Source organism: Coturnix japonica, chromosome 1 (assembly GCF_054131305.1).
Source record: "Coturnix japonica strain WE chromosome 1, WE-NBRP24, whole genome shotgun sequence".
In the NCBI taxonomy this organism is placed as follows: domain Eukaryota; kingdom Metazoa; phylum Chordata; class Aves; order Galliformes; family Phasianidae; genus Coturnix; species Coturnix japonica.
In genome coordinates this window covers 157,667,876-157,694,607 of record NC_140663.1, presented here as the reverse complement: position 1 = coordinate 157,694,607, position 26,732 = coordinate 157,667,876, and the positions used below count along the sequence as shown (strand labels likewise).

At 35.0% G+C, this 26,732-nt stretch overlaps 1 protein-coding gene across 19 annotated transcripts in view; it reads left to right on the top strand.

Moving 5' to 3' along the window:
* Window positions 1-26,732, top strand: part of NBEA (neurobeachin) — a 460,574-nt gene that overhangs the window by 253,568 nt on the left and 180,274 nt on the right. For all 19 annotated transcript variants that reach the window (XM_085555249.1, XM_085555204.1, XM_085555247.1 and 16 more), the window contains one exon: window positions 22,150-22,274. In XM_085555249.1, the coding sequence (XP_085411375.1) occupies window positions 22,150-22,274 (125 nt within the window). The remainder of the gene's footprint in view (window positions 1-22,149; window positions 22,275-26,732) is intronic.

The window sequence follows — 26,732 nt, the reverse complement described above, 5'->3', positions numbered from 1 at the left end:
TTTATTTATTTATTTATTTTTTCAAGTATTAGCCATTTTCCTGTTCACACGGACTTCTAAGAGGTGACAAATGTTTTATCAGAAATAAGGAAATGTATTTATTGCCAGAACAGAAAACTCTGATGATTTGTATTATTTGGCACCTTTTTAATGAGGAGTTTTCAATTTGTTATCAATATTTCATTAAAACTTTGTAGCATGTTGTTGAAAATGGATTTGTGTTTACTTGCCAATAGGGTAATATGGCCCTGGGGTAATGACTTTTTGTTAAGTAATGTTAGTTAAAGAAAATCTGGCAATAGTTTTAGATCATTTTCAGACAGCTGTGAAGGGTTTGGATAAAGGTCATTTTCAATGATTGTGCTTAGTTAAATAAATGTGAAGGGTTCACAATGGGAATCTTGCTTTTCAGTATGCTGTCATAAATTTCCCTTTAACACATCTGGGAATACAAAGTAAAATGTAGTTGTTTCTGCCTTGAAGGCAGCGTATTTTATATTTTCCTTGCTTTGTTTGTTTTCCCCTTATAATGCTGTTTATTCACATAACTAGAGTTCAAAGGTTTTACTTTGTCATAAATTAAATCTTCTATTCTCTGACAGTTTGTGGGACCCGCTGGATATAGTTTTCAAACAGTTGTAACTTGAAGATTTTTTGCTGAGATTTAGTCATTAAAAGTGTTAAATTTTCTGACAACTCAACCTCTATTGTGACCCTGGTTCATTGCTTGCTCCCTTCATTGGCCACAGCTGGCCTCTTGCTGTTCACAGCTGAAAAGTGAAATCAATGCTGGGTCTAACAAAATGCAGATGAAAGCCATTCTGATCATATATAGTCATTTCCCGTAATTTTATCAGCCTTCAGTTTCTTAAAAGATCTCTGGAAATCATTGTTTGTTCATGTGAATACAATATCAAATTTTGTGATAAAATGATCTGTCTTTTCAAGAAGTGATGCCTTCTTAAGCATTAGCAGTGATATACAGCTCAAACAGCCGTCACACAACTTCTTAAAATACCATTATGCTCCTTCCCCTGCCCCTCCTGAGGGGAAGCACTGGGTACCAAACCCCCTCAGAACGGCTGGCTGAATTCTGTTGGTTTTGAGCCTTTGGAATCTTGTGAATTGAGGTTTTTATGTTCTACAAGGCTCTGAGCTGGAAAGTAGGAATTCTTACCATGTGCTGATCCACATTTCCATTGATCTCTCATCCTTTTTATTTTTATTTGAGCAAGATCGGTAGAAAAGCTCTGTTGCTGTTATAGGTGGCAGTGTATGATGTAGCTTAATGCTCCAAAGGTCACAGAACTACAATGAGTTTGATGGAAAACAGCCTTTCTCCTTATTTTAAATGGTTCCTGCTTTGATTACAGGCATTTATTATAATTATCAAGAGATTAGTCTGTTGTTATAGAATCCTTGTAATGGGACCATTTAAAAGGAATATAATGGCAGTTTATTGGATTTTGCAAAGGAAAAGAGAACAGATAAAGTGGTGCTTTTCAAATGGATCAACTGCTGCCCTGAGCACACTGATTTTTTCTTTCTTTTGTTTAACTTCCAATTTCTTGTTGTTTCACAGTTTTCAGATGTATTCTAAAAGAGTTGTTCACTTTTCTTTTAGGTTGGAGAACGAGTTTTTCTTTATATTGTTTTCATAGCTGTCTAAGCTCTATGCAATTTAGTGGTAAAAATATTCCTTAAACTATACATTTTTTTAATTTATTAATGTCCCCATTCTAAAAGATAGCAACAAAGAAAGTATTGTTAATTAAAAATATAATATATAGAAGGAACTACTTTTTCTATACTTCATCAGTTGATTTGTAGCTAGAGTGATTTCTAAATAAAGTAACACAGTATTTATGAAACTTTTTGAATTTCTTTCCTATTTACATTAACTTCCCCAAATTAATAGTTTATCATGGAGTCATATAATCGACAAAGTTGGAAAAGACCTCCAGGATCATCTAGCCCAACCGTCCACCTACAACCAATAGTTCCCCACTAATCCATGCCCCTTAGTACAACATCTAAACATTTTTTGAACACAGTATATATTATAGTTGTATTTATAGCATCTACCTCAAAAGAATAAATGTTAAAATTATAAATCCATCCTTCTTATCAAGTGGTTTGTAATACCATTTGTAATCTGTCAGTGAATGTAAGTACCTGATGAAATTTCCAAAAATTAAAAGATTATAAACTTGGTTTTTGACACCAGAAGCTAGGTTTTATTTCAAGAGCAATGAATTTTGTTATACACGTATGCTTTGTCCTTTTTAAGAATGTCTTCCAGAGGCTTGGGCCACAGTTACATTCTTTTCAAGAGCAATTACAGAGCAAAAGTCTTCCTGCTGAGAACACGCTGTCCTGTGCTGGTCAGTTGAGCGATGGCGTGAATTACTTTGCACCACTGTTAACCCAAGGAAGAAAGTCATTTGGCTGAAACTTATTTGACAGGGGGCTGTTTTGATGGCACTGGGGAATTGGCCCCAAAATAACAGCGGAAAATGGTATAGCAGCAAAGTATAAGTATCAGATTACAGGTCTGCTACTCTAATATCTGCTGGTTGCCAGTGGAAGAGGCCTAGGGAAGACAAGTATTTCCCTTGGTGAGTTTATAGTGATACTCCCCCAGCACATCTTCCTAGCTTTCAGCAATTTGTAGCTCAGGGACTTCCTAAGCCAGCGGTGATATTCTTGTGTTTAATAACTTTAGGGGAGGGAGTTGTTGTTGGTTTTGAGGGTTTTTTGTATTTTTCTTTCCTCTATGAAAGGAAATGTCTTATTACTTTAAGAACTCATGTAAACATCTGATGTCTATAGTATCACAGTCCTTTAAACTTCACAACTTAATTATGTTATGTGAGAAATTTGCGCTATTTCACATTATTTGCACTACTTTCTTTATTTTCAACACGTTGCTTGATAACTGCAGGATCTCCTTAGGTATTTTCTTATGAGAAACAGTGAGTCCTTGTTCCCTACTCACCATCTTGATGCCATTCATAATACTAAAGATCACTACCATATCTCTCTCAGCTGTGGTTCAGTTCTGTAGCCAGGGAGCCTGGAAATGACGATCCCCACCTTGGTGGAGGCACGACTATCAGACTGCAGCTTATTCTGGAGTAGGACTCTGTTAATCCTTCCAGCTGGAGCTATTTTACTTTGTGTAATATCAGAGAGAAGAGAATGACATACACATGTACTGCTTCTCTATCACTCCCCACCCACCCGTCCCCATCTGCCAGCCTGTAGCTTTATTGCCATTAGGAAGCTAACAGAAATGACTAAAGTTTCCTCAACCAAATCCACATATCTGTGCTGACTTGGTATTTTTGAAAGGGGATAAACATTTAGGTTTTAAACTGGAGTAGTGCAATTAGAGATGATCCTGAGCCTGAGCCATGTAAATGTAGCCCTTTCAATTCCCATTCCAGTTAATGTTCACCAGTGCACAATGAGACAGCATCATCAGAAAAGGCTTACAGTGTTCCCTGCCACAAAACCTCATTGATTCTTAGGGGTAGCATGCTGTATCAGCCATAGCTTTTCTTACATAATTGTATACACTTCAGACAGCATCAGCCCTAAAAGTTTAGGTGCAAATTATTATTGTTGTGTATCTCTGTGGAAGAGGCACTTCCTTGGCAAAACTTGAAAAAAAAATCATTTTGATGTACTATGGCAGGCTTCCAGGGTGTGGTAAGTATCTCAAGGAAACTGCGGGCATAACACTCTATACTGAATTAGATTCTGGTGCTCCCGGTTGTTGATTAAATTTGAGCATGTGCACATTTTTCAGTGCTGAATAATGGTTTATCTATTTATTTATTTCCTTTTGAAATGTACAAAGAAAAAGTATGTTGCTTGCAAAGTTAACAACTTTAAAATTAGTGAATGCGACTGTGATTATTCCCCTAATCCATACACTTTTTCAACGCTGAATGAAGTAGAGAGGTTCTTGGGCAAAAACTGAATTTGGGAAGAAACTACAGGAAGGTATTTCTCTTTGTATTTATAGAATTTTCCTTATATTCCAGTACTGTATTTACTGCTGTTTTAGTATCACCGAAGTGTTGTGACTGTATTGTGCTCATTTTGTTTTGTTAGTTTGGTATGCTGCCAGAATTCTCCTTCAGATCAGTAGTGGAATACTGAATGCTATTTCTCAGGATTTTATATCTCACTTAAGCCAGAACAGCATTTAATATCATAAAAGGCAGTGTGTTAAATTAAAAAAGATGTTCCCTAAAAAGTTTTCTCAAACATTAATTGAGAAAACATCATTATTAAAAAAAAAAAAGAAAGTGATTTGTTACCAATTCATCCAGCAGTTTTCCGTGTTTCCTGTGTTTTCTTTCTGTGCTGAGATTTCAGTTTTCATTCAGCCCAAATCTGAACAGTTCAATGCTGTGAGTCCCTTTCATTAGGGCAGAGCAGGCCCTGATGGAAAAAATTACTGACCTTGCATTTGTGACTATCAACTGATGACTGATAAAAGTCTAGTAAATTAGTATCTGAAAAGGATGTATTATAGACAGTTCTGAACTTTGTGTGTCTTTGAGTGAAGGCCTTTACATCTGGAAGAACTGTCAGAGCTTTGCAGCCATAGCTGTGCATTTATTCTAGACATCGTACTGATGTACTGCATGTGATAAGCCCACTTCTTTTTAGAGATCTTTACTCAGTTTCTTTTGTACCGTAACAGCAGTGGTGAAGGCTGCACAGATATGTGCAAGTGTCGGCAAAGGGGTCTTCATTGTGCAAGGACTGAGCGTCCTGCTGCTGATCAGCCTTAGATTAGACAGCAACAAGAAGATGCTATCAAGTGAAAAGTCGCGTGTGATCTGATTATTGATGGGAAAAATGCTGCTTTCTTATAGTTCAGCAAATCTCTACTGTTGCATGCCCCCTCTGATCACCAACAATGTTTTGGTTTTTTTTTCATTATCAGTCTGTTGAGTTATACTGCCTGTTTGGTTGATAATGTTGCTGGGTATCAGAAATCAGTTCTGAAATCACAATGTTTTAAGTATAGTGGAGAGTAGGACAAAAGTTTTTTCTTAGCACTGTATGTAGATATCATGGTTCAGTGAAATTTTCCTAGCCTCTCTCTCAAGTTAAATCTTTTTGGAAGTTTTACCTCTGTTTTTCAAGAGAGAAAATGCATAGAAGCAGAACTCTTTTTTGCTGGGAACAAGAACAAATATTATTCTTTTCCAAAATGACACAAGCTACTTTGGACAGATTCAGTGTTAAACTAGAAACAGCACCTGGATTATAGGTCCATAAATCAGTATTGCTAATTTGTTGGAAGAAATAGCTATTAAAACAATAATAAATCTATTCTGTATTGTGCTTTCTGTATGTGCAGTTTGAAAACACTGCTAATAGCAGAGATTACTAAATATCTGCAGCAAAACAAGGATGCCTCAAGACAATGACAATATGGGTCCGACTAAGGCAAATGAATTTAAATGGCACCAAGAGATTCAGTTTGTAAATATTCTCAGCAAAATTGTATGGATAAAAGAATGAATTATTTGGTCTACTGCTAATAGGACAAAGAACTAGCTTTATGCTAGTTCAGTTATATGTTGGGGGAACAAATATCACAGCTGTTGAACAACATAGAGTACAGGCCTTATAGGGCATCCTGGCTTGTATTAAAACTGGTGTTGCCAACAGGAGCAGGGAAGTAATTGTCCATCTATACTCAGCACTGGTGAGGCTTCACCTTGAGTACTGTGCTCAGTTTTGGGTCCTTCACTCAAAGGCATTGATGCCCTGGAATGTGCTCAAAGAAGGGCAACAAAGCTGGTGAGGGGTCTGGAGCACAGGCCTTATGAGAAGCTGGGATTGTTCAGTCTGGAGAAGAGGCTCAGAGAGAAGACCTCATTGCTCTCTATAACTACCTGATATGAGGCTGTAGTGAGCTGGGGGTTGGCCTCTTATCTTGTGTAACTTATGATAGGATGAAAGGAAATGGCCTCAAGCTGCACTAGGGGAGATTTCGGCTAGATGTTCAGAAATACAACTTCTCTGAAAGAGTGGTCAGGCAGTGGAATGGGCTGCCCAGGGAGGTGGTGGAGTCACTCAACCTGGAGGTGTTCAAGAAGCTTTTAGATGTTGTACTGAGGGACATGGCTTACTGAGAACTATTGGTGATTGGTAGACGCTAGGACTGGATGATCTTGTAGGTCTTTTCCAACCCTGGTGAGTTTATGATTTACCCACCTAGTTCCATATTGGTTTGTTTGCATAAATATTGCATGAAATACTAGACAAAAGTGATTCTGGAACTGTATTAAAGATACTTATTTAATGAAATATCCTATAAAACATGAGATGAAAATAGAATGAACATTGATGTTCTGTACATTGATGTTCTGTATATAAGATTTAATAGTCTTACAGACTGATTTAGCCTTCCACACTTCTGTCAGTTCAGTTCACTTCTTTGTAGATATATTGGAAGTTTTTCACTAGTTTGGATTTTTTGTTATTCATTTCTTAAAAAACCTTTTAGATTGAAAAAGCTAAAATAACCCAAAAAAACTAAATCAGCATCTTCCTTTATGTAATAAATAGCAGTTTCCATATATATGGGATTATATGCCAGTGTTCAATCTGTAGTATGGAAAAATATATTGATGTTCTGTCAGTAACTTAAGGCCTTTTCTCAGATATTGGTAGAATTACACTTCTGAAATATATTCTGAACTATGTCTAAGTATGTCACTGAATTTAACAGAATCACTATTAGACTTATACTTGTTTAACTCATACTTCTCAATTTTCTTAATAATTTACTGCAATTTTTAAGAAGTAACATATTTAGGATCACATCAAAATAATTTCCAGTGATGCAATTACAGTCTGAGTCTGGAGATTTTGAATGCTGACTCTCTGGTTCTCCATTTTTATTTCACAGCAATAAAAGAAATAACCTCATTCTGTAAGAAATCTTCCAAGAGGAACTTCAAAATGTTTTTAATTTACACAGAGGAGATTATTTCCTTGAGTTTTTGTCTATTGTACGTTTCAAGATTCCCTGTAGCAGGTCAATCAGATTATGAAAAAACACCTCCATGTAGCTTGAAGTTATATAAGATTAAGACAAGTCAATTGATCACTTTCTCCAGTTCTCTCATTTAACTGGATTCATACAGCCTATAATTCTCATTTTCTCTATCCTGCCTTAGATTTCACTCAGTCATGTGAATTTTCTGACCTGATCCTTCCCTTGACAATTCTATGCAAGTCTCAGATGCCAGATTCTTTTGTGAGAAGCCCAGGTTTTTATTTTCTCTAATGCTGAGACCTTTGTTACTTGAGACAAGAGCAGCAGCATTCCCATCACCCAGCTTATCCCAAGTTGCAACAGATTCTTTCCATTGCCTATGAAGTGGGCCTGGGTTGATTAGTTAAATGTCAATAATGTTGACATCTTAAGTTAGATAAAAGGAACTCAACTCAGCTATCAATTGGCATAATTTGACAACCCTAATCTACCAGTAAATTATAACTGTCAATTGCTAGTATTAACTCCTTGAACTGTGTTTCCCAGACTGCAAGGAAGGAAAACAAATTCAACTAGGTCATAAATGGTTTGGTCCCTTTAGGAGAAGCAATTTCCAAAAATAGGTGATAGTCAACCTCACAGCCACAATTTCTGTTGAGATACACAGAGAAAATCTGAAGCAGATTAATGAAGCAAGAGGTCCAAAAAGAATGAAATTAATGAAGGAGAGAGAGAGAGCAGACCCCCAAGTTGATGATTAGAAAATAGAGAAACTGGGGCTGGCATGACCTGCTCTGTGGCTCTTAAGCCATGTGTGACTTTTCAGCACTTCAGTAGTGGCTTCTTCCCAGAGTCTGTGTCCCAGGGTGCTTTGCCAATCAATATTCCAAATGAAACCAATTCAGAGGAGAAAATAAGCACCATAAAGTTGGCTTGAAACCCAGCTGCAGACCAAGTCCAGCTTTCTTGTCTCTTTCACTTCTGAACTGCTAGAATTTTGTTGCTTCTCGATTTCACAGACATGAAGTTGTTTTTTTGTTTGTTTGTTTGGGATTGGGAAATGTGGCAACCCATCCTTTTGTTTCCAGCTATAATTTATATCTCCATCAAACATCTGCTTCAATGATCAGTCAGTCAGCTTTCCCTTCTGATGTAATAGATGGATTTGAAAGGCTGTTCCTATTTTTGATTTTTCATGAGAACTGTGGCAATAAAGTCCTAAACAAAAAATGAAAACAAAAAAGCTTAGTGAACCTGTCCAAGATGAAAATATTGTAATTAGCAAATACAATATGACAACTGTACTATGAAGGTACATACAAAATACAGAAGAATATGTATGATCATGTGTCCCTTCCAGCCCAAGCCACAGTGTGATTCTATGTCAGAGATTTGTAATACAGGCAAAGGTAAAATCATCAGTCTCTAATTACTATCACACAATTACGTAACAGATTAAATATTTAAGAAGTAGGAAAAACTAGAAATTATATCCAGAGTCAGGCATAGTCAAATACTTTGTATGCAAAGATTCCTTATAGCCTTTGGCATTTGTTTTTTAGAACCCACAAAAACAGGAAACTTTTTCAAGACAGAAATCATTAAGTTTTCGTTTTCTTTCTTTTTTTTTTTTTTTTTCCTTTTTTATCTTTTCTTTTTTCTTTTTTTCTTTTTTTTTTTTCTTTTTTATGTCATCTGCTTCTTTTCCTATGTGTTTTGCAGAGCCAAAAATAAATCATTAGGTCATGCTGATATATTTTGGGATGCTTTATAGAAGATGATTGTTTCTATACTTCTGAAGTACCTCTTGACTCTCAGAAATAAAGTATAAATAGAACAATTTTTGTTTGCTTGCCATGCTAGTTTCTTAGCTTTTACAAATCTTCCTGAGAACTAAATAAGTTTCGAAATTAAGATTACATTATAGTATAATAAACGTAGCCTCTGTTACTGGTTGCCACTTGACAAATGTTGATTTCAGCAACACAAGTTGCATTTGTGAATAGAGGTATCTGTAATATGCCTTCTATACAGTAGTCAGAATGCATCCACCAGCTGGGCCTAAATGTCTTTGATTCAATTCTTGAGAACAAGTTAAAAGTAGATCTGCATACTTTGTCTTAACCTATACTGTATTCCCATATCATTCTTAAAAGGAAAAAAAAAAAAAACTTTCAGACTTCCATGAGTTTGGAATGTAAAGATTTCTAGTTACTGGGACTGAAACGGCAGAGTTTGTAAAAACAATCCTTCTGCTAAATAAAAGCATATTGCTAGACAAGCATTTTAATAAACAGCTCTGTATGACGGAAATTTGAATAATTGCTTAGGTACAACTTTATTATTTATTAGACTTCAATTTCTGTTGCTGGTGGTTGATAGGCCTCAAGGAAGCTAATTATCTCATTGCCAAGTTTATAAGTTCCTTGTCTTTAAAAAGTTGAAGCTTGAATAATTTATAAAATTTGAAACAGTTAATTCAGAGATTTTTAAGGAATAGTATATTTAAGAAAAAACAAAACTGTGTCTCAGTTTTGGAGTAAGGCTTCAAAAACATATAGGCAAAACATTATTTTTTTCCTTCTGATAAAAGATTTTGAAACAAAATGTTGGTTCCTTCTTGCCATTGTCTTTGACCTGTGACTCATGAATAGGAATGACTGAGGAGATGATAACCATTCTTTGCTGTCTACCCCAGCCCTACTGTTTTTGTTGAAAGCACAGCTCTAAACAAACCGAAGTGATGAGCTGCAGTATCAGATGAATGCTCTCTACAGAATTGTTACTGGAGGTGTTTAATTTTTGAAGTACAAGATATGAATTATATTGAATGCTTGATCTAAAAAAAAACTGAACTTTAAATTTGTAAGTATTTACCTAAGGTTTCTTAGATAGTATAATGATAACTTTATCAATTCAAGTTAATGTTATTCAAAAGCAGGATCTTTGTGGCAAAATCAACATTTTCCATATGGTTTATTAAATCAACTTCTTACTGTCTTAAAATTAAGATATTTTCTCTGATGTTTGTCTGACTTCTCATGAGACTGTAGCAGTGAAATGTCAAAATGTTTTCAACGTAATTTTGCCAAAATTATTTGATTCCATTTTTCATGTTCAGAAGGCAGCCACTCTTCATCTACTTGCAAGATATTTGAGAAGATAATAATTTTGCTACCAGCAGGTGGTATACTTGTACAAACAGAACATGCATTTAATGAAAATTTTGGTTTTAAACTTTTTAAAATCTGAAAACAGTATTTTAGTTAAATCTTCTAGTAAAAAAATAAAAAAATTAAAAAAAATGTGGTAAAGGTTTTTATGAAGACATGGGATTATTTTCCTCTTTTACTTGCCCTAAATTAATAAAATACTTCAAATTTTTTAATTTTGAATTTTTATTTTCATGTTTTATTTCTTCAGAGCAAAAATAAAAAAGCTGGTGTCATACTTTCTGGTGTGACATCATACAGACAGAGCAGCCAAAGTATAAAATAAATACATTATGTTCTTTAAACTCAAAGATCATTTACAAGATACCTTTTGGATTTTGTTTTGTTTTTGTGGGTATTTTTTGTGTGTGTTAGTGGAACTTTGAGATCTTTCTACATTATTTATAAGAAAAGCCACTCACTAATCATGGTGTACATTGTACTTCATTTTAGCTATATTCTGTTATGCTTGAAGTCAAAGATATTCTGTTGTACTCTTTTTGAAATAAGTTAAGAAAGACAATCTCCTTTCACCATTCAAGCCAACATAATGAAAGAAAATATTGGCAAGTCAAATATTGTCAGTTAGTATATCCAATTTTGATGTTGCCCCAGTTGTTTATTCAGTGTCAAAGGATTAACATAAAAGGAACTGAGTATAAAACTTCTGGAAACAAAATTGTTTATATATAATACAATTATACTAACATATGTCATTAGAATTTGAATAGATTTGCTGAAGTTATCTTGCAATCCTTCAAACTTATTTTTTATGTTAAATTTATTAAATAATAAAAAATTACTTGCCTTTGGTTTTACTTCATGGACATTTGAGTTATTCTCATTTCCTTTGTTATTCTGTAAGTTGTACATACCTTATTTATCATGTTTTCTTCCATGTAGCTTTACATTTGGTTAGTGTTCTTTCCCTGAAATTACAGCTTTTTAGTATAAATTTACTGCTATTTCAAAGAATCACACAGAAGTACAGAATGGCCTGGGTTGGAAGAGACATCATGAATCTCCAACCAACCTGCCACAGGCAGGGTCACCAACCTCCCCATTTAATACTAGACCAGGCTTCCCAGGGCTCCATCCAACCTGGCCTTGAACACATCCACAGCCTTTCTGGGCAGCCTGTGCCAGCACCTCACCACTTTCACAGTAAAGAACTTCCCCTGATATCCAACCTAAATCTTCCTTCCCTCAGCTTAAGACCATTTGCCCTTGTCCTGCTGTACTGTCTATATTTAACAATCTAGAGGACATTCCAGAATGAAAACTTACGTCCGGTGGACAAAGAGTGTTAAAAAGATCTAACCAGTCAAGCTAATTGTTAGTCCTTTGTGATCATGATGAGATTGTTTGTTGCATCTGTTTGCAATAGTCTCAAAATCTCCATTGCCTTTACAGATTGTCTGCATTTTATGTAAATTTTCCTTTTGATTAGGAGCAAGTTATCAGGCAATACAATATCAACTATAAATTAACTACCTTAAAACACTGCATTTCATAGAATCATAGAATGGCTTGAATTGAAGGGGACCCCAAAGATCATCAAGTTCCAATCCCCACTGCCACAGGCAGGGTCACTAACCTTCAGATCTAGTACTAGACCAGGTTTCCCAGGGTACCATCCAACCTGAGCTTGAACTCCTTAAGGGATGGAGCAGGTACTAACAAAGAAAAAACCATCTCTGTTTGCAGAGCATCCTTTTTGCATCTGTCAACACTGCTTTCCTTTCTGTTGTCTTTCCTAACTGAAGATTTATACATTTGAAGAGATTTCTTTTTTCAGCTTCCCTTTTCTATTTTTCATCTTTTAAACTTTAGTGTTCTTAATTTTTTCAGTCAAGTCATAAAAGTTGTAGGAGCTGAAGAGTTTTCTTAACAGCAGCCAATTCTCTGTTCTTCTCTGCTTTGTCCTTCATTATTAATGCAAGAACATTAGTAATGTGATCATAGAAGAAAAACTTTGATGGCAGTTTATTGTGCTTTTTGAAGGTGACTCCTCTCCTCAGATTGTGATAATCTTCTATATTTTCTGTTACCCACTTTTGGTTCATCTGTGCTCTATTTCATACTTATTTCGAAGTCCATATGAAAACTCTACCATTCCAACTATATTGTATAGTTGCATTTGATAATTATATCATTATATTTTTTTGATACTAGAAGCAGGAATTATAGTTCATATTAGTGGATGTGGAGAGCCCCTGAATCAAAAAGAACAGAAAAATCATTTACTGTATGATACAGCAACTCAAAAAAGTCAAAGCCTTACCATGTATGCTGCTGGTATTTATTCAGGACTTACAATATGTATGATATCATTTATTATATTCTGGTACCTTGCGAGATAGATAAATTTACTATCTTGAGTCTCCTCTGAGTGTTTGTGTATTTATCTGTCTATAACCCACTGCTTTAAAATGAATGATGAGTCTTAGCATCACAGTTAACCTGGAAGACAACTTGTGATTTATGGCATTCATAGCTTTAATCTTATGTGTATTCTAGGCAAGCAAAAACGCAATTCTAGAACTTCAACCACTGCAAGTAAAAGATTAGCTAAGATATTTTCATTGGTCCTGTGTGGAGCCAGTTGTTGGACTCAATGATCCTTATGGGTCTCTTACAATTCAGGATATATTATGACTCTATAATGGCAACCAAAAACTAATTACATGAAATAGTGCCCTAAACTCAACAATTGATAAGGAATTTGATGAAAATAAGAAAATAAATTTTGTAAGATGTGCGTCTAAGATGTGGGGAAAATAGAGCAGTTAGTATTTTGGTATTACTAATGTTCTGTAGAATTCCTTTGCAAAAATTTATTGCAGTATTTGCTAGGAATCACCATCAAAATACTTTTCTTTTTCTGGTAAAAAGAGTGAATTTCTATAAAGGGGGGAGATACTAAAGAAACAATCTTTAATTTGAAATTTAAATCAGAGTTCTACATCAATAGAACCAAATGGCTGTTGTGAACTCTGAAGACAGTTAAGCAGGATGTCTCTTTAAAATCATCTGCTATGCCATGAAATGTGTTGGTGTCTGAATCTTCAGAATTTCAAAGCAATGTGATTTTTTTCAGTACTAGTAAATTAAGCAGTAATTTAAACTGTTCTTTAAAATAGGAAAAAAAAGTTTTAAAGTTGCTTACACTTCTGAAGAACAAATGTAATTCATAAACAAGCAGACTTTTAGAAAGATCAATATATGTGCTTTGTTGCTTTACAAAGTTTTTGCTTTGTGATGGGTTGAAAAGCTTAAGCACAGATGTTCTCAAGGAGTTGAAAGGAAAGAAAGAAATTGAGATTTTATCCTTTTTAGTCTGCTGTCTCCTGCATGAAACCATCCGAGAGGGGGAATAGCTGTTTTATCTATCATGAAAATTTAAGAAAGCTATAGTCAGTTGGTAATGATAATCATTATAAAATTATCAGTGTGCATATAGTGTTTGCAGATGAAGAACAGCCTTACAGCAGTCCTGGCTAAAATGGAAGAATATAAATTCAAATACTTGTTTTTAGTGTGCTTTTTTTTTTCTCCTACCGTTTAAATTGTCCTTAAAATCTCTTCTTTATTTGGAACTGACTTGATAATACATAAGATTTCCTATTAGAAAAGAACCAAGTATCTCAGCAGTTTAGCAGGGTTAGAAGCAGAGAGCAATGGCAGACAGGAAGGAGAAAAAAATGCAAACATTTGAGAGAATCGTTAAAAAGTGAATTCTCAGATGGCAGAAATGTTGGGTTTTGGTATTTACCGTAAATTAGAAAAATACTGGTCTTAAGATTTGGGTAACAGCTGGTGCTAACATCAGAATCCTTTATTTTTAAACGTCATTTCTTGCACCTGCAGATGATTGTTGCTTTTATTATTTACATGTACTTCTCTCTCATCCCATCTGCTTTCACAGTTATTTCCCTTCCACTTGACACTACAGCCATCAGTTTTCCTCTCACATCTCTGTTCCTTATACACTTACTACTCGTTCATTTTTTCCAGCTCAGTGTTGCTTTCTCCTCACCAATCAATAACTACATTTCAAACCTTTCATCTATGTTTTTTAACCTATTTGCCTTCCAATATGTTGTCTTCATGATCTCCTATTGCACAGTGTAACAGAAAATGTGTTTGGAAGAAATCTTTTCATCTGTTTTGCTTCATCCCAGCTACAGTAAGACTGCCATAATGAAAATTATCTATTAGTTAGAACCCATCTCTTCTCCTTTTGAAAAGTTCTCACTGTCTAATTCTAGGATTTTCTGTGAAGCTCATTTCCTTCTCTAACTTGGTCTACATTTCTGCTCTCATTTCATCAGTTGCTCCTGTCTCACCTCTCTCCTTGTTTTAATTTTTCACATTTTGGCGGCACTACAGAGGAGGTACAACTCTCAAGTCTCATGACACTTCTGTATAAGGCAGTCCTGCCCATGCTACAGGGATGTAAGTCATTTAGGTGGACTTCTGGGCTCTCCACACTACTTCCTCCAGCTGTCAGTGACCAGAATACCATCTGCTTTCAAATTAGCAGGGAGTTCTCTTGCTTCCTCTCTCCTTCATACCCATGTTATCTTGCTGCTCTGATTGCAAAAACTGCCCACTGATGCTGCCTCAGCCTCCTCACCTTTACCCAATATTTGCTCTCAGCGCCCCCTCTTCACTAGTTTTGTATGTTATTCATACGCTGTGTTCATGCTTCTATTTAACCTCACTGGTTTGTGAACTCAGCTTCATTGCATTGTACTTACATCTGAAGCTTAATTTTCTTTTAGTCATTATAATGTGGGATGGGATTTTTGAGTGCGTATCTCACAATCCTGATATAACCAGCAGTTATAATTTCTGTTTTAAGCGCACACACACACACACACACACACAGACAAGTTCTATTTTGGCTTACGCTTTTTGATTGCAATAAATATTCTGTAAGTAATAATTTGTATTTTTTGTAATGTTCCTTATGTACTTAATGTTACAAAATATCTGTTCTTCATATTACCACAGAGAAATGTGTATGTTTCCAATGTACAACATTTTTCTCTCTTTTGTCAAAACATTGTCATAAGTCCAGACTCTGAAAAGAATTGGTTTTCATTTTAAAAATGTCTTACAGAAGATAGAATAGAGCTAATTCTTGAAATTATAGATCATCCGTTCCTTCTATTTTACATGCAGTTTCCCAGTATTACAAAGACGATGGATTCTCTGGCATCCTTCCAGTTCTGTGACCCACCTCTTTTTCCAAGCAACTTTTTCCCCATCCCCCATGCCTGCAGGCTTGTTCCTCTTCATTAACATATTCAAACTTAATCTCTTCCATCTGGCAGCCCATCCTCTGTGCTGCAGTCAGAGGATCTTTTATGGACATGTGTACTGCTGCTGTCCTCTGTACTTCTCTGTCCACTGCAGCCTCTAGGTGCTGTAAATAGAGGTAACAGAGCATTTGTAGCATCCAGTCTGAACTTGAGGGTTCCCATGGAACAGCATGAGTTAAGTAGGGACAGGAATTCACAGCCATGTAGCTGCTGTTACAGATGTTGGCTGCATGCAGAGTGGATGAAGGCTTAGCTGATTATAACACCTAAGATTCATAACTGAAAAATAAAACATAACTTTCCCATATGCCTCTTCAGAGCTGACAATAAAAGACTTAACAGAAAATCTTTTCAGAAGTTGTCTTGAACAATTATGAGCTATCAAAATATTCTGAAAGACAGAAAGAACTTAACTTTACTCTGCAGATTGGTTTGATATTCCTCTGAACTGTTTTAGATGCACAGAACTGCACAGTTTCTCTTCTAAGAGAAACTGAAGAAAATCTCAACATGAATCGACAGTGTGCACTTGTAACCCTGAAAACCAACAGTACTGTGGGCTGCATAAAAAAGGAAAGGACAACAGGGCAAGGGAGGTGACTGTCCCCCTCTGCTTTGCCATCATGAGGCCTCATCTGCCATGCTGTGTCCAGATCTGGGGTCTCCAGCACAAGAAATGCATGGAGTGGACCCAAGGGAAGCCTTGAGAATGATCAGAGGCCTGGAGCACTCCTTTGAAGAAAGGCTGAGAGATCTGGGCTTGTTCAGTCTGGAGAAGAGAAGGTAACAGGGAGATCTTACTGTGGCTTTCCAGTACCAACAGTGGACCTACATAAAAGCTGGGTAGGGACCCTTTATCGAGGAATGTAGTGAAAGAGGAGAGATTTATATTAGATGTAAGGAAGAAATTCTTCAGTATGAGGGCAGTCAGGCACTGGCACAGGCTGCCCAGGGAAGCTATGGATGCCCCACAGGTATTCAAGGCTAGGCCTGATGGGGCTTTGAGCATCATGATTTAGTGAGTGTCCCTGACATCGGCAAGCTAGGTCCATTCCAACCCAAACCATTCTGTCCACAGTGGCTGCCTAGGGTAGCATAAAACCACTTTGCCTTTTCAACTCATGCTGGCCTTGTAACAAGATCAAATGCTGCATAAAGGAGGTGAATATACACAGTGAGCTGCTCTGCAGGCACAAATGGTGATAGTGGAAGCAAAATAGTTTGTAATCCCTCAATAACTGTATTAAAATAGGGCTTATTCTATTATAATGTGTGTAATTTTATGCCCGTATTAATTATATGAAATACCACATCTGAAATTTTGGATTACATTTTTAACATGTATTCTGTAGCTTAATAAGTAACTGTGTCAATAGGTTCATACCAGCCCCTGTTGTGATGAAGATGAGGATAAAGATTATAAAGGTTTATATTAGATTATGCTGTTGTTTGTAAGGAAATTATCTTTACAGTCTGAAGTGGCTGGATCTCTTTGGTCATACATTTTAGAATGCATTTTAAATAACTTTATTTAAAGAGATACAGGGATATTTGATTTTGGAAGTATATAGAAGTAGCTCACGAATGATGCCGCGAACTTTTAGTTCTTAAAAACTAGAAAAGTAAGATCATTGCTTAATATGCACATTTTCATTAGAACAAGTCTGATTTGAAATGTCACTTACCTACAACTTTAAGACACGGGGGAAGTTATGAGAAATTAACTGTAATCTAGTCAGCTGTGGGGAAAATGCTTGTTAGTAATAGATAGGTTAATAAGAAAAGTAAAGCTTATTGAAGTATCATACTTTTCACATAACTAAATTACTAAAATGGCATGATGTAGTCACATCACTTCCAGGAAAAGCGGATTGTAGCAGGAGGGACAATGTGTAGTCATTCCCACTTCTAGGACTGACTTGCATCTAGGACTTTAGATAGAGAAATTCTGTTTGATTTACAGACATCACTTAGAGCTACTACCAAGATTCCTGGGGGGAAAAAAAAAATATATATATATATGCATATATACACACACACACACACACATATATACACATAGGATTTTAACATAAATATGTATAATGTACTGTCATCTAGGAGCTAAACAACTTAATTTGTTCTGGAATTTAAAATCTTTTTTTTCAGTTTTAGGCTAAAGTTTATGGCCACAGTCTTCTGCTTGATTGTATTTTTAATCTAATCCAAAGAAAAATGTAATATTATATATATATATATATATATATATATATATATATATATTTAGTAAAATCCCGTTAGTCTGTCAGTAGTATTAGCGGCATAAATCAGTCATTCAGTATTGTCTAGCCTATGATTTCTTGCAAGAAACAAGATAAGAAGAAAAAGTCTTGCCACTTCATTAAAGATGCTGCTCAAATAGTCAAGTCTAAATCTGAGGGTAATTGGTTAAGATCCAGAAACCTTTCTACCTGCAGTTCAGATTCTGTGAACCCATGACCTCTTTGCAGAGTGTTACTTGACCATCCAGTAACATTATAGTGTTTAATTCCAAGCTCTATTTTTGAGTAACTCAGAATCTGCTATTGCTCCAGGATTTGTCCTGTCCTGTTTTATCGTGTGATGTTTTGTTGTTTTGTTTGGGTTTTTTGGGGGGTTTTTTTGTTTTTTTTTTTTGTTTGTTTTTTTTTGTTTTGTTTTGTTTTTTCTTGCGTTACAGAGAAGTTAGAGAACTACAAGAAAGCGCTATCTTAGCATTACTGATTTTATTATACTTAATTCTTATATCAAGGCAATACATATTTGAATTTTGAATGTGGAATCATAGAATATGAATGTGTCATTGATGGGCTTTTTGCGATAGGCTTGCATGAAGAAAAATAAGATTTGCAAAGCACTTTGAATAACAGCGTATGAAGTACTTTATGCACTCTTAATGATGAGACAGTTTTGCTCTGTAGGATTGTTTCAGCATACATTATCCCAGGAGCAGCTCAGTGGAAATTTTACACTTTAGCTTAAAAGTAATGTGTTTTTTGTTTGTTTGTTTGGTTGGTTGGTTCGTTTTGTCTTGTTTTGTTTTTGTTTGTTTTGTTTTGTGTCAGGAGCCTGTAAGCTAGGAATTAACATGAGATGGAGAAGAAAAGCAAGTATGGCTATAGGTGCCGTACTCCACCATATACTTTAATGTGTACATCATATTTTTGTTGACTTGTTATTCAGAAAAATATTTGGTAGCAAATATTGGACCACCCCAAGACAATTTCACCATCACCAAGTCCTGCTAGATTTTTAAACTCTATGTTGGTGTTTCCTCTTAGGAGAGAAAAATCTTTAGAAGGGGTCAGATGAAAGCATCTTAAGCTCTGTTATTACTGCATGAAGCTTGTTCACGTATGCAGTGTCTACATACAAAGCCTTTGTGCCATTCACATGAGTTCTGTTTCCTAAATATTCTGGTGTTCTCAAGCCTCATCTTCTTAATCTTTTAAAGTTGAAAACTGATCTGAAGCTTTATTAAAACTTTGTTAAATCCTCAAAACTCCAAAACAGATATATATAAATAGTCTTTGAACTAGAGAATCAAAAGACATTATTTCCCTGAATGAAAGTGCCAGGGAAGACAAGTAGGGAGATGGAAATTAAAATCTCTACTTTTTAAAATAAATTTGTTGCATTATTTTCATTTTGTTCCTCTTTTCATATATCTTCTCCATACAATCTTAATGAAGAAGGTTTCCATCTTTTCATTTGTACTTTTAGAATTGATTATGTAAGAATCTTGGTTGGATTATGCACAGTTTTGCATAATGGTCTAACTGCATTCATTCTAACAAAAACACACTACTAACATGCTAGTGCCTGATGCCCTGAGTTGCTCTGTATCTTTATCCCCCGCTGCATCTGGCTGCAGGTTGACAGTGATTGAGGGCTGCAGCCCTGGGTTAATAACATTGTGAGATATGTTTTTGAAGACATAGCTTCTCCTGTAGGGAAAAACTTCAGCTATGTTTTAAAAAGATAGGTAATTTATGATTAAAAATATGATCTGAGTCCTATAATTTCAAAATTTTTATTTTGGATCATTAAGAAGTATTTCAGATGTCAAGACTGGATTAACTAATAACCTTCATGAATCCCAGCAAATAAATATTCTTCGAAAATTTTGTCATGTCACTTATGACTTCATTAAAATAGCAACCTTAAATCTGTTACTTACAGCTGAGAATATGCAGTTTCTTTCAGACTAAATAATGAAAGGATTACCAGATTAAACACAGAGCAAATTTAAGAATATATGTATTCTTAGTCTTTGAGTATTTCTTAATTTAATAAAAGGTTTCAAATTCTTACATAACTGTGTCATTTTTATGATACAACTTAACAGTATTTTTTAATGAAGAAGTACAGTTTCACAGGTCTTTAAAAAAAAATCATTAACATCTTTACTCCCTTTTCATCACAATTAGAAGGATGCAAAAATGGAATGTTTCTCACATTCTACAATGACTTTATGGCTGTCATTCATATTGTGAGTTTGAAACATAGGCTTGAACTTGAGAAGATTTTAAGCTACGTTTTTGAAATCACAGGGTAGCTGTATGCCCACTTTTATTTTTATTTATTTATGTATTATTACATTCATATCACATAAGAGTCAAACAGACTTGGCAGTCACAATAAAATTATTCAATGCTCAATGATGATGAGAAAGGATGAGAAAGAATGGACTGATACGTTAGGCTAACAGAACATCTGTGAGCAAAACTATACTGTAATATGATGACAACGTAGGCTGTTTTACCTAGAAAGAAAACTGGTACACAGGATAGCAAGATATTCTGTCACATAGCAGGCATGCCGAGCAACTAACATTGCATCTTCCCAGTGTGAGAGCTCAGAGCCACTGCTTCACTTTTATGGAAGATGCTCTGAATTGCTGCTACTAGATTAGCAGCTCTCACTGCACTCTCAAAGATGCCATCTCAGTGCTTGTACATAAGCAAAATAATGTATGTTCCACAAGGCAGCATTAAGAGTAAGACCTTCAAGTGGAAGATATTATCGAGGATGATGATGATGATAATAATAATAATAATAATAATAATAATAATAATAATAATAATAAGTTATAGATAATTAACTTAAAAATGATGACGTGTGGCTTCTGAAAATATGTGTGGGTAAAAGGTATGCTACTGCATCCACTCCCCTTGCACCCAGAACTGAGCCAGACCACATGACAGTTGTTAGTAAAGTTGGATGTGAACACATGGAAGTGTGAAAGAAGTGGTTAAGTTGACTGCAAAAACTGAAAAGATCTGTTCTACATTATTCTGCATTCTACATATTTATTCACTTCATCTGGAAATTGCTACAAGTTCATAGCCTTAGTTAAGATTGTAAAACAATGACCTAACTCACACCTGTGAAAATCCAGCTGAAAAGGAGAGCTGAAAACTGTGAAGTTTTGTTTTGTTTCTTTTGTTTTCTAGCTGCTTTTTGGTCCACTTACCTCTAGAGTGCTATGGATAAATTGAATAGTGCTGGTTTAAAACAGTGGTTCTCTAATTACGGTCTTGCAAGGTTGTGATCTTCAGAGTTGTGTGAAGTGTACAGTGTGTTCAACTACCATTTTGAATGTAAAGGTGAAGTCAGAAACACTTTGGGTATTTGTCAGTGATCCAACAAATTCTTTACATTTTAGCTTAAAATACAACTTTGTCTGAATATCCAACGGTATTATTACAAAACTGAGAAACTGGGAGATCTTTGTGTTGATAAGGTCAAGAAGTTGTCTAGAAGTTGGTCATTTCTGCAGAGGTGAAGTTATATACTAGATGATTACACATCTATGTTTTGAGTTGAACATAGGTTAACACTAGCTTAAATAATTCTACAGAGCTTTAGTATTGCTTTTGAATGTAAAAAGGCAATGTAACACAAAGATGGCCATGGTTGTTAATGGCTTGTATTAGCTGGAAGCTATAAAATCATCCTAGTACTCTGTTAGTGCTGGAATAATAATTTACCAAGACAATTACCACATGGTAGAATTTTTTGCTGCTCTAATTCAGTGTTATTAATAATGAATAAAATTGCAATTTTCTCAGGTTGCTAGGGGCAGTGGGGAATTATTTCAATGAATATTTCAGCACATTAGTTTAATCATAGTTCCGCAAAATTCAAGTGGGCAATATTTTATACTTCTAAGTTCAGTCTGCTAAGGGACCATAGTCATTAAATTGCAAACTATTTGCGCTGAAGTCCATTCTATGATTTACAAGCCTTGTTAAAAACACTGTAAAAGAAAGCAAGCTGTGCCATTAATACTTGTAATTTGATGCTGCATTTGTTAATGGGCTCAGTGTGATTAATGTTTTTAGCAGCAGGCAGAACATTTTGAGGCAGGCAGTGCTGAGGTTTATAATACATAAATGCATGTAAAGAAATGTTAGAATATTGTAAGTTTTAGTAGTATATGTTTTTACAAGATTATATTCCTGAAACAGAAAGTCGGCAGTGAAATTATAGTATGTAAATATGGTTCAAGCTGTGGTAGGTGCTGATGTGTGTGTTCTTTATTTCATAGCCAACTGCATGACTTCTGGCGCTTGGATTACTGGGAAGACGATCTGCGCCGGCGGAGGCGATTTGTTCGCAATGCGTTTGGGTCTACTCATTCTGATGCTCTTCTGAAAGCTGCTGTGGAATATGGTCAGTACTAATTCCTGCTTAAAAATATATCTTACCGTTTTCTTCATGTCCACGAATCCCTGAGAATTCTGTCCCTTCTTTTATAAGGGTAGTGCCAATTCCTAGAACAACATTTTCTTAGAAAAGGAATTATTTCGATTCTCGTACTTCAGTGAACCAGAAGATGTGAACTTGTGAGCTGTTAAATTTTCTAATCCCCAAGAGGTTCACATGGCATTCCCAGACACTAATTTTGAGACACTGGTAAAAATAACCAAACTTGTCTCTCCCAAGTGACAGAATGAAACTGTTAGGCCATCAAACTAATGTGTCATAACAGTTCCACTGGAGACCTCTCATGAATAAGGGCTTAACTGCTTTTAAAATGTATCAGATGTTTTTATATTGGCATGAATACTCTCAAGCCAAAAATATATATATATTTTTTTTTTTTTGCAAATCATGAAATACGTAACAGATGATTGTTTAAAAATGTGTATTTTGAGGATGCTTGTGATGGAATACATTACTGGCCTCATAGGATATACCATCTTAGAATTTAAGAATTAGATGATAGATTTTTGTGGAGAGATAGCTGGAGTGTGAAAGAGGAGCAAGAAACACTCTTAGAAATTCCCTTACAACATCTGAATGTTTCATTGTTTTAATGTCTTCTGTTTAGCACACTGAACCTGAGTACTCCAAAGAACTAAAGTGCATTTAAGTCTCAGGCTTAAGCTGTGCAGATCTCTAATTTATCAAAGATGGGGGATGTTTTTAAGAATACTAAGATGCTTCTCTGTCATTTTTATTTACTTAGTAATACTGGAAAAATAATAATAATAATAATCCTAGGATTCTATAGCATTTTTCAGTAAAATTACATCATAAATGAAAAACTGATGAAATGGGAATATTTTGCCCAAAGCAAGTTAAATCTTTCAGTTGATATGCATCCAAGGGCTAATGGGGCCAGAGGTTCTGAATATGATAGATCTAAAGCTAACCCTACGTATTTTATCAGCTTTGCAGGTTGCTGAAGCAAATAGTGGAGATTCAAAGAAGGTTAAACATATGAATAACTGTGTGTGCAGTTGTACTAGCTAGTGTAATTTAATACTTATTTTAATGTAAAGGTTATCATGTGCAGAACTTCAAGACATAAACTGTTCACCAACTGAATTAAGGAAGTCAGTTCCCCTAGGAGTAGACTTGCATCGTACACATTTGACAACAGGTTATTTTATCCACAGCCTTCCAAAATGTCAAAATAGAGATCTTATCAGAAGCAGATGCAAAAGTGCTAATTTCTGTGTTCCTTCTGTAAGAGAAATAATCATCAAAACTATGTATGAACTTTCTGCGCTATTCAGGCATAAAAACTCTTTAAAAATACTGCTATTGCTTATTAATTTTGGTTTTAGATATCAGACTAGCATTAAAACTGGAAGAAATCTGATTTAGATGCTATCATGAAGTTTTAAGCCTTCTTACTGTCCACCTTCCATTTACACAGGCAGCCTTTTTACTTGCCTAGTAGGAATATATATACAATATATACTATATTCCTAATAGGAATATTTTATCACTGGGATCAGATTGCACTCAGAAGATGCTGGAAGTGTTTTTTTCTTTTGCTTTGTTTTGTTTCATGGAAGCTATAATATGAATTGCACTTTAATGATTTCCACACATTGCAAAGACTGACTCTGTTAAAGTAGTTTTTGTGTTCTGGTATTTCAGTGGAGATGACAGCTGTCCATTACAGTAGAATTAGCCTGCCAGATAAACCTATATCCAAAAAAAGCAGAGAAGTTGAAAGAGTTATTGTATCTTACCACATTATTTCTATGTAGTTTCCCTCTACTTACCTGTCAGTGCATTCAATGTACAGGAAAAGTAAAAGCTCAGGTATTTTTGGAAGTAGTATGCGTCAAACGTAGTGATTGCATTGAAGTTTCAAGAACAAAAGTTTCAGGACCATTAAAGTAAAAAATTCCAAGTTTAAATTTTCTTGTATTTATCAAAATTAACTTGGAATTCTGAAGCAGCAGCAAGCTTTGAAGTTGTAATTTGTGGATTTTATGTACATGTACTTACTTTTCAGAGGCTAAGCCTTTGGATTTTAATACTGAAACTTTTAGCTGACCTTTCTCTGTAAGAAAACATCCTTAACATTGATGTTATTTTTATGCCTCTTGGTGTTACTAATGAGTTGAATAATTTATGAGGTTGTCATGTGAAAAGGATTTGGTGCAGTTTGATGTACTTTTAGCCTTTGGTGTTGGAATGTGATTAATAAAGAGCTGGAGGCACATTTATATTTTTATTTTTTTTCCATAGGGCTTAACTTTCATTGTAATTTTTTATTAGCTTTGTTTTGATAATTTTATTTGGAACAGTTCGATAGTGAAGTGCCCCCAGCTTCCACAGCTAAGCTTGATATTGGAATATAGAAAGAGTTTAAAGCATTTTTAATAATTGTTTTGCATCATTTTCCAGCCATGGATTTTTTTTCCTGGCTTCAAAGCATTTGTTTGTGGGAAATAAACTATTCATCAAATCAACATTTGTTGGGCTTTTGTTATATTAATAGCAGTTTTTCATCTTGACTGATACCTCTAGTACAAGAAAATCTATTTTGAGCATCAGTAAAATGGTGGAAACATAAGTTTTTGTTATCTACATTGACTGCCAGTTATCATTTAGGAATTTGTGCATAAATATTGCAGTAGAGGAATGTATACTCAAAGCCTAAGTCGGCAAGCTCCTCCATATCTACGATCAAAGGCATCAGCTTAAATAGGTCTGATCAGGCACTGCAGAAGAGGGCAGGCAGTTTCAGCTGAGCAAAAATCACAGAGCAAAGATGACAAAATTAATCAATCATTTATTTGGCAGTAAATAATAAGATATGCTAAGGATTGCAGATGAGAGAATTTCCAGATTCCTTGGAGATGTGCCTGCTTAGCACCTGATATATCTAAGTTTGTACAGGCATCAAGATGACCTTGATAAACAAAAAAGTGCTCTACAGCTACTCTAGTACTAAGTCAGTGTTGACGCTGGATTTATGGATAATATGATTATATAACACTTGCAGTCAACAAGGAATAGAAAATTCTTGGAAATGAAAACCATGTCTGTGATTTATATGTTTGTTTTAGAAAAGAAATAACAAATGCTAAATTATGTCTTGAAGGGCTTTAAAATGAAGTGTTAAATTCAGCTGATAAGTGGCTTCTTACTGTAGGAAGTGTTATCTGTTATCTGCTATATGGCAGTAATATTTTCAAAAAAATTCTGCCACAAGGCATGTGGGTAAAGCTTCTATGTATTTAACTACAGGATGTCTCTTAGCAGTTCTATGCATGTCAGGTGTCTATTTTTCATAAAATATAAATACTCATATGGGTGTGTGTATGTATATTCAGAAGAGTATATAGGTGTGTGTGTGCGTGCGTTTAAAGTGCCTGGCAAGTAAAAACATTTCAAAACTGAAAAAATTTTAACATGTTCCTGTGGCTATATATATATATGTTATATATATATAAGTTATATATATATATAAGTTACCTTATGAGGCTATGGGTTTAGCAGAGTCATAGCAACATTTCCAGGAGATTCACTGGATATTTTTTCCATTAGAATTAGTCTCTTCTGTTTCTAGCTATTATTTGATTTTAGCACTGTATTTTACATCCATTTCGTAAATGGTTTTACAACCAGCTATGAAAACTCAAAACTCAAGCATAGTTATTTCAGCACTGTTATCTGCTGTTCTCTTTTGTTTTAGTTAAATTTTTACTTGTATACATAGATTCATTTCTACCTTTTGTGAAGCTAAAGTAATACGACTTCCTGTTGTACCAAAGTACAGTTATTTTTTTTAAACAGTTCTTATTTTAAGTGTCCATGGAGTTTCAAAGTAGTTTAATAAAAATTTAGTCAAAATTGGGGATTAAAAAGAAGGGGGGAAGAAAAGTTTGTGCAAGAGATTATAGACTCCTCTATTTCTCTTCCCCAAATTTTACTACCAATAAATGCATAAAATATACAGACATGACCCAATTCACAGTGATTCTGTCCATGTGATGAAAGAACTGTCTCTTCCAGTTAATCACCTTAACAGTTTACAGTCACTGGATATTAGTATAGATGAGACACTGCTGTACAACTGTGGACAGTGAAATAGAGTAACATTCCACAGAGGTCAGTTTAAGAGCAAAGTAGTGTATTTATTACCTTTGGTCCTTCAGCCTTTGAGGACTATGTTCCATAGACCATTTGCAAGTAGAAGGGTCCAAGAAAAGACACATTTTCTTGTTTCCAATGGATACATGGACATGAGTAACTCAGTGTCTATGTTCTAAACATATGTAAGAAGGTTGAACTGCTCAAGAATATTTGGCCTGTTAAACTGATTATCATGACAGATAAAAAAACACATTTATAATGCAGTATGTGATACGTACAGGT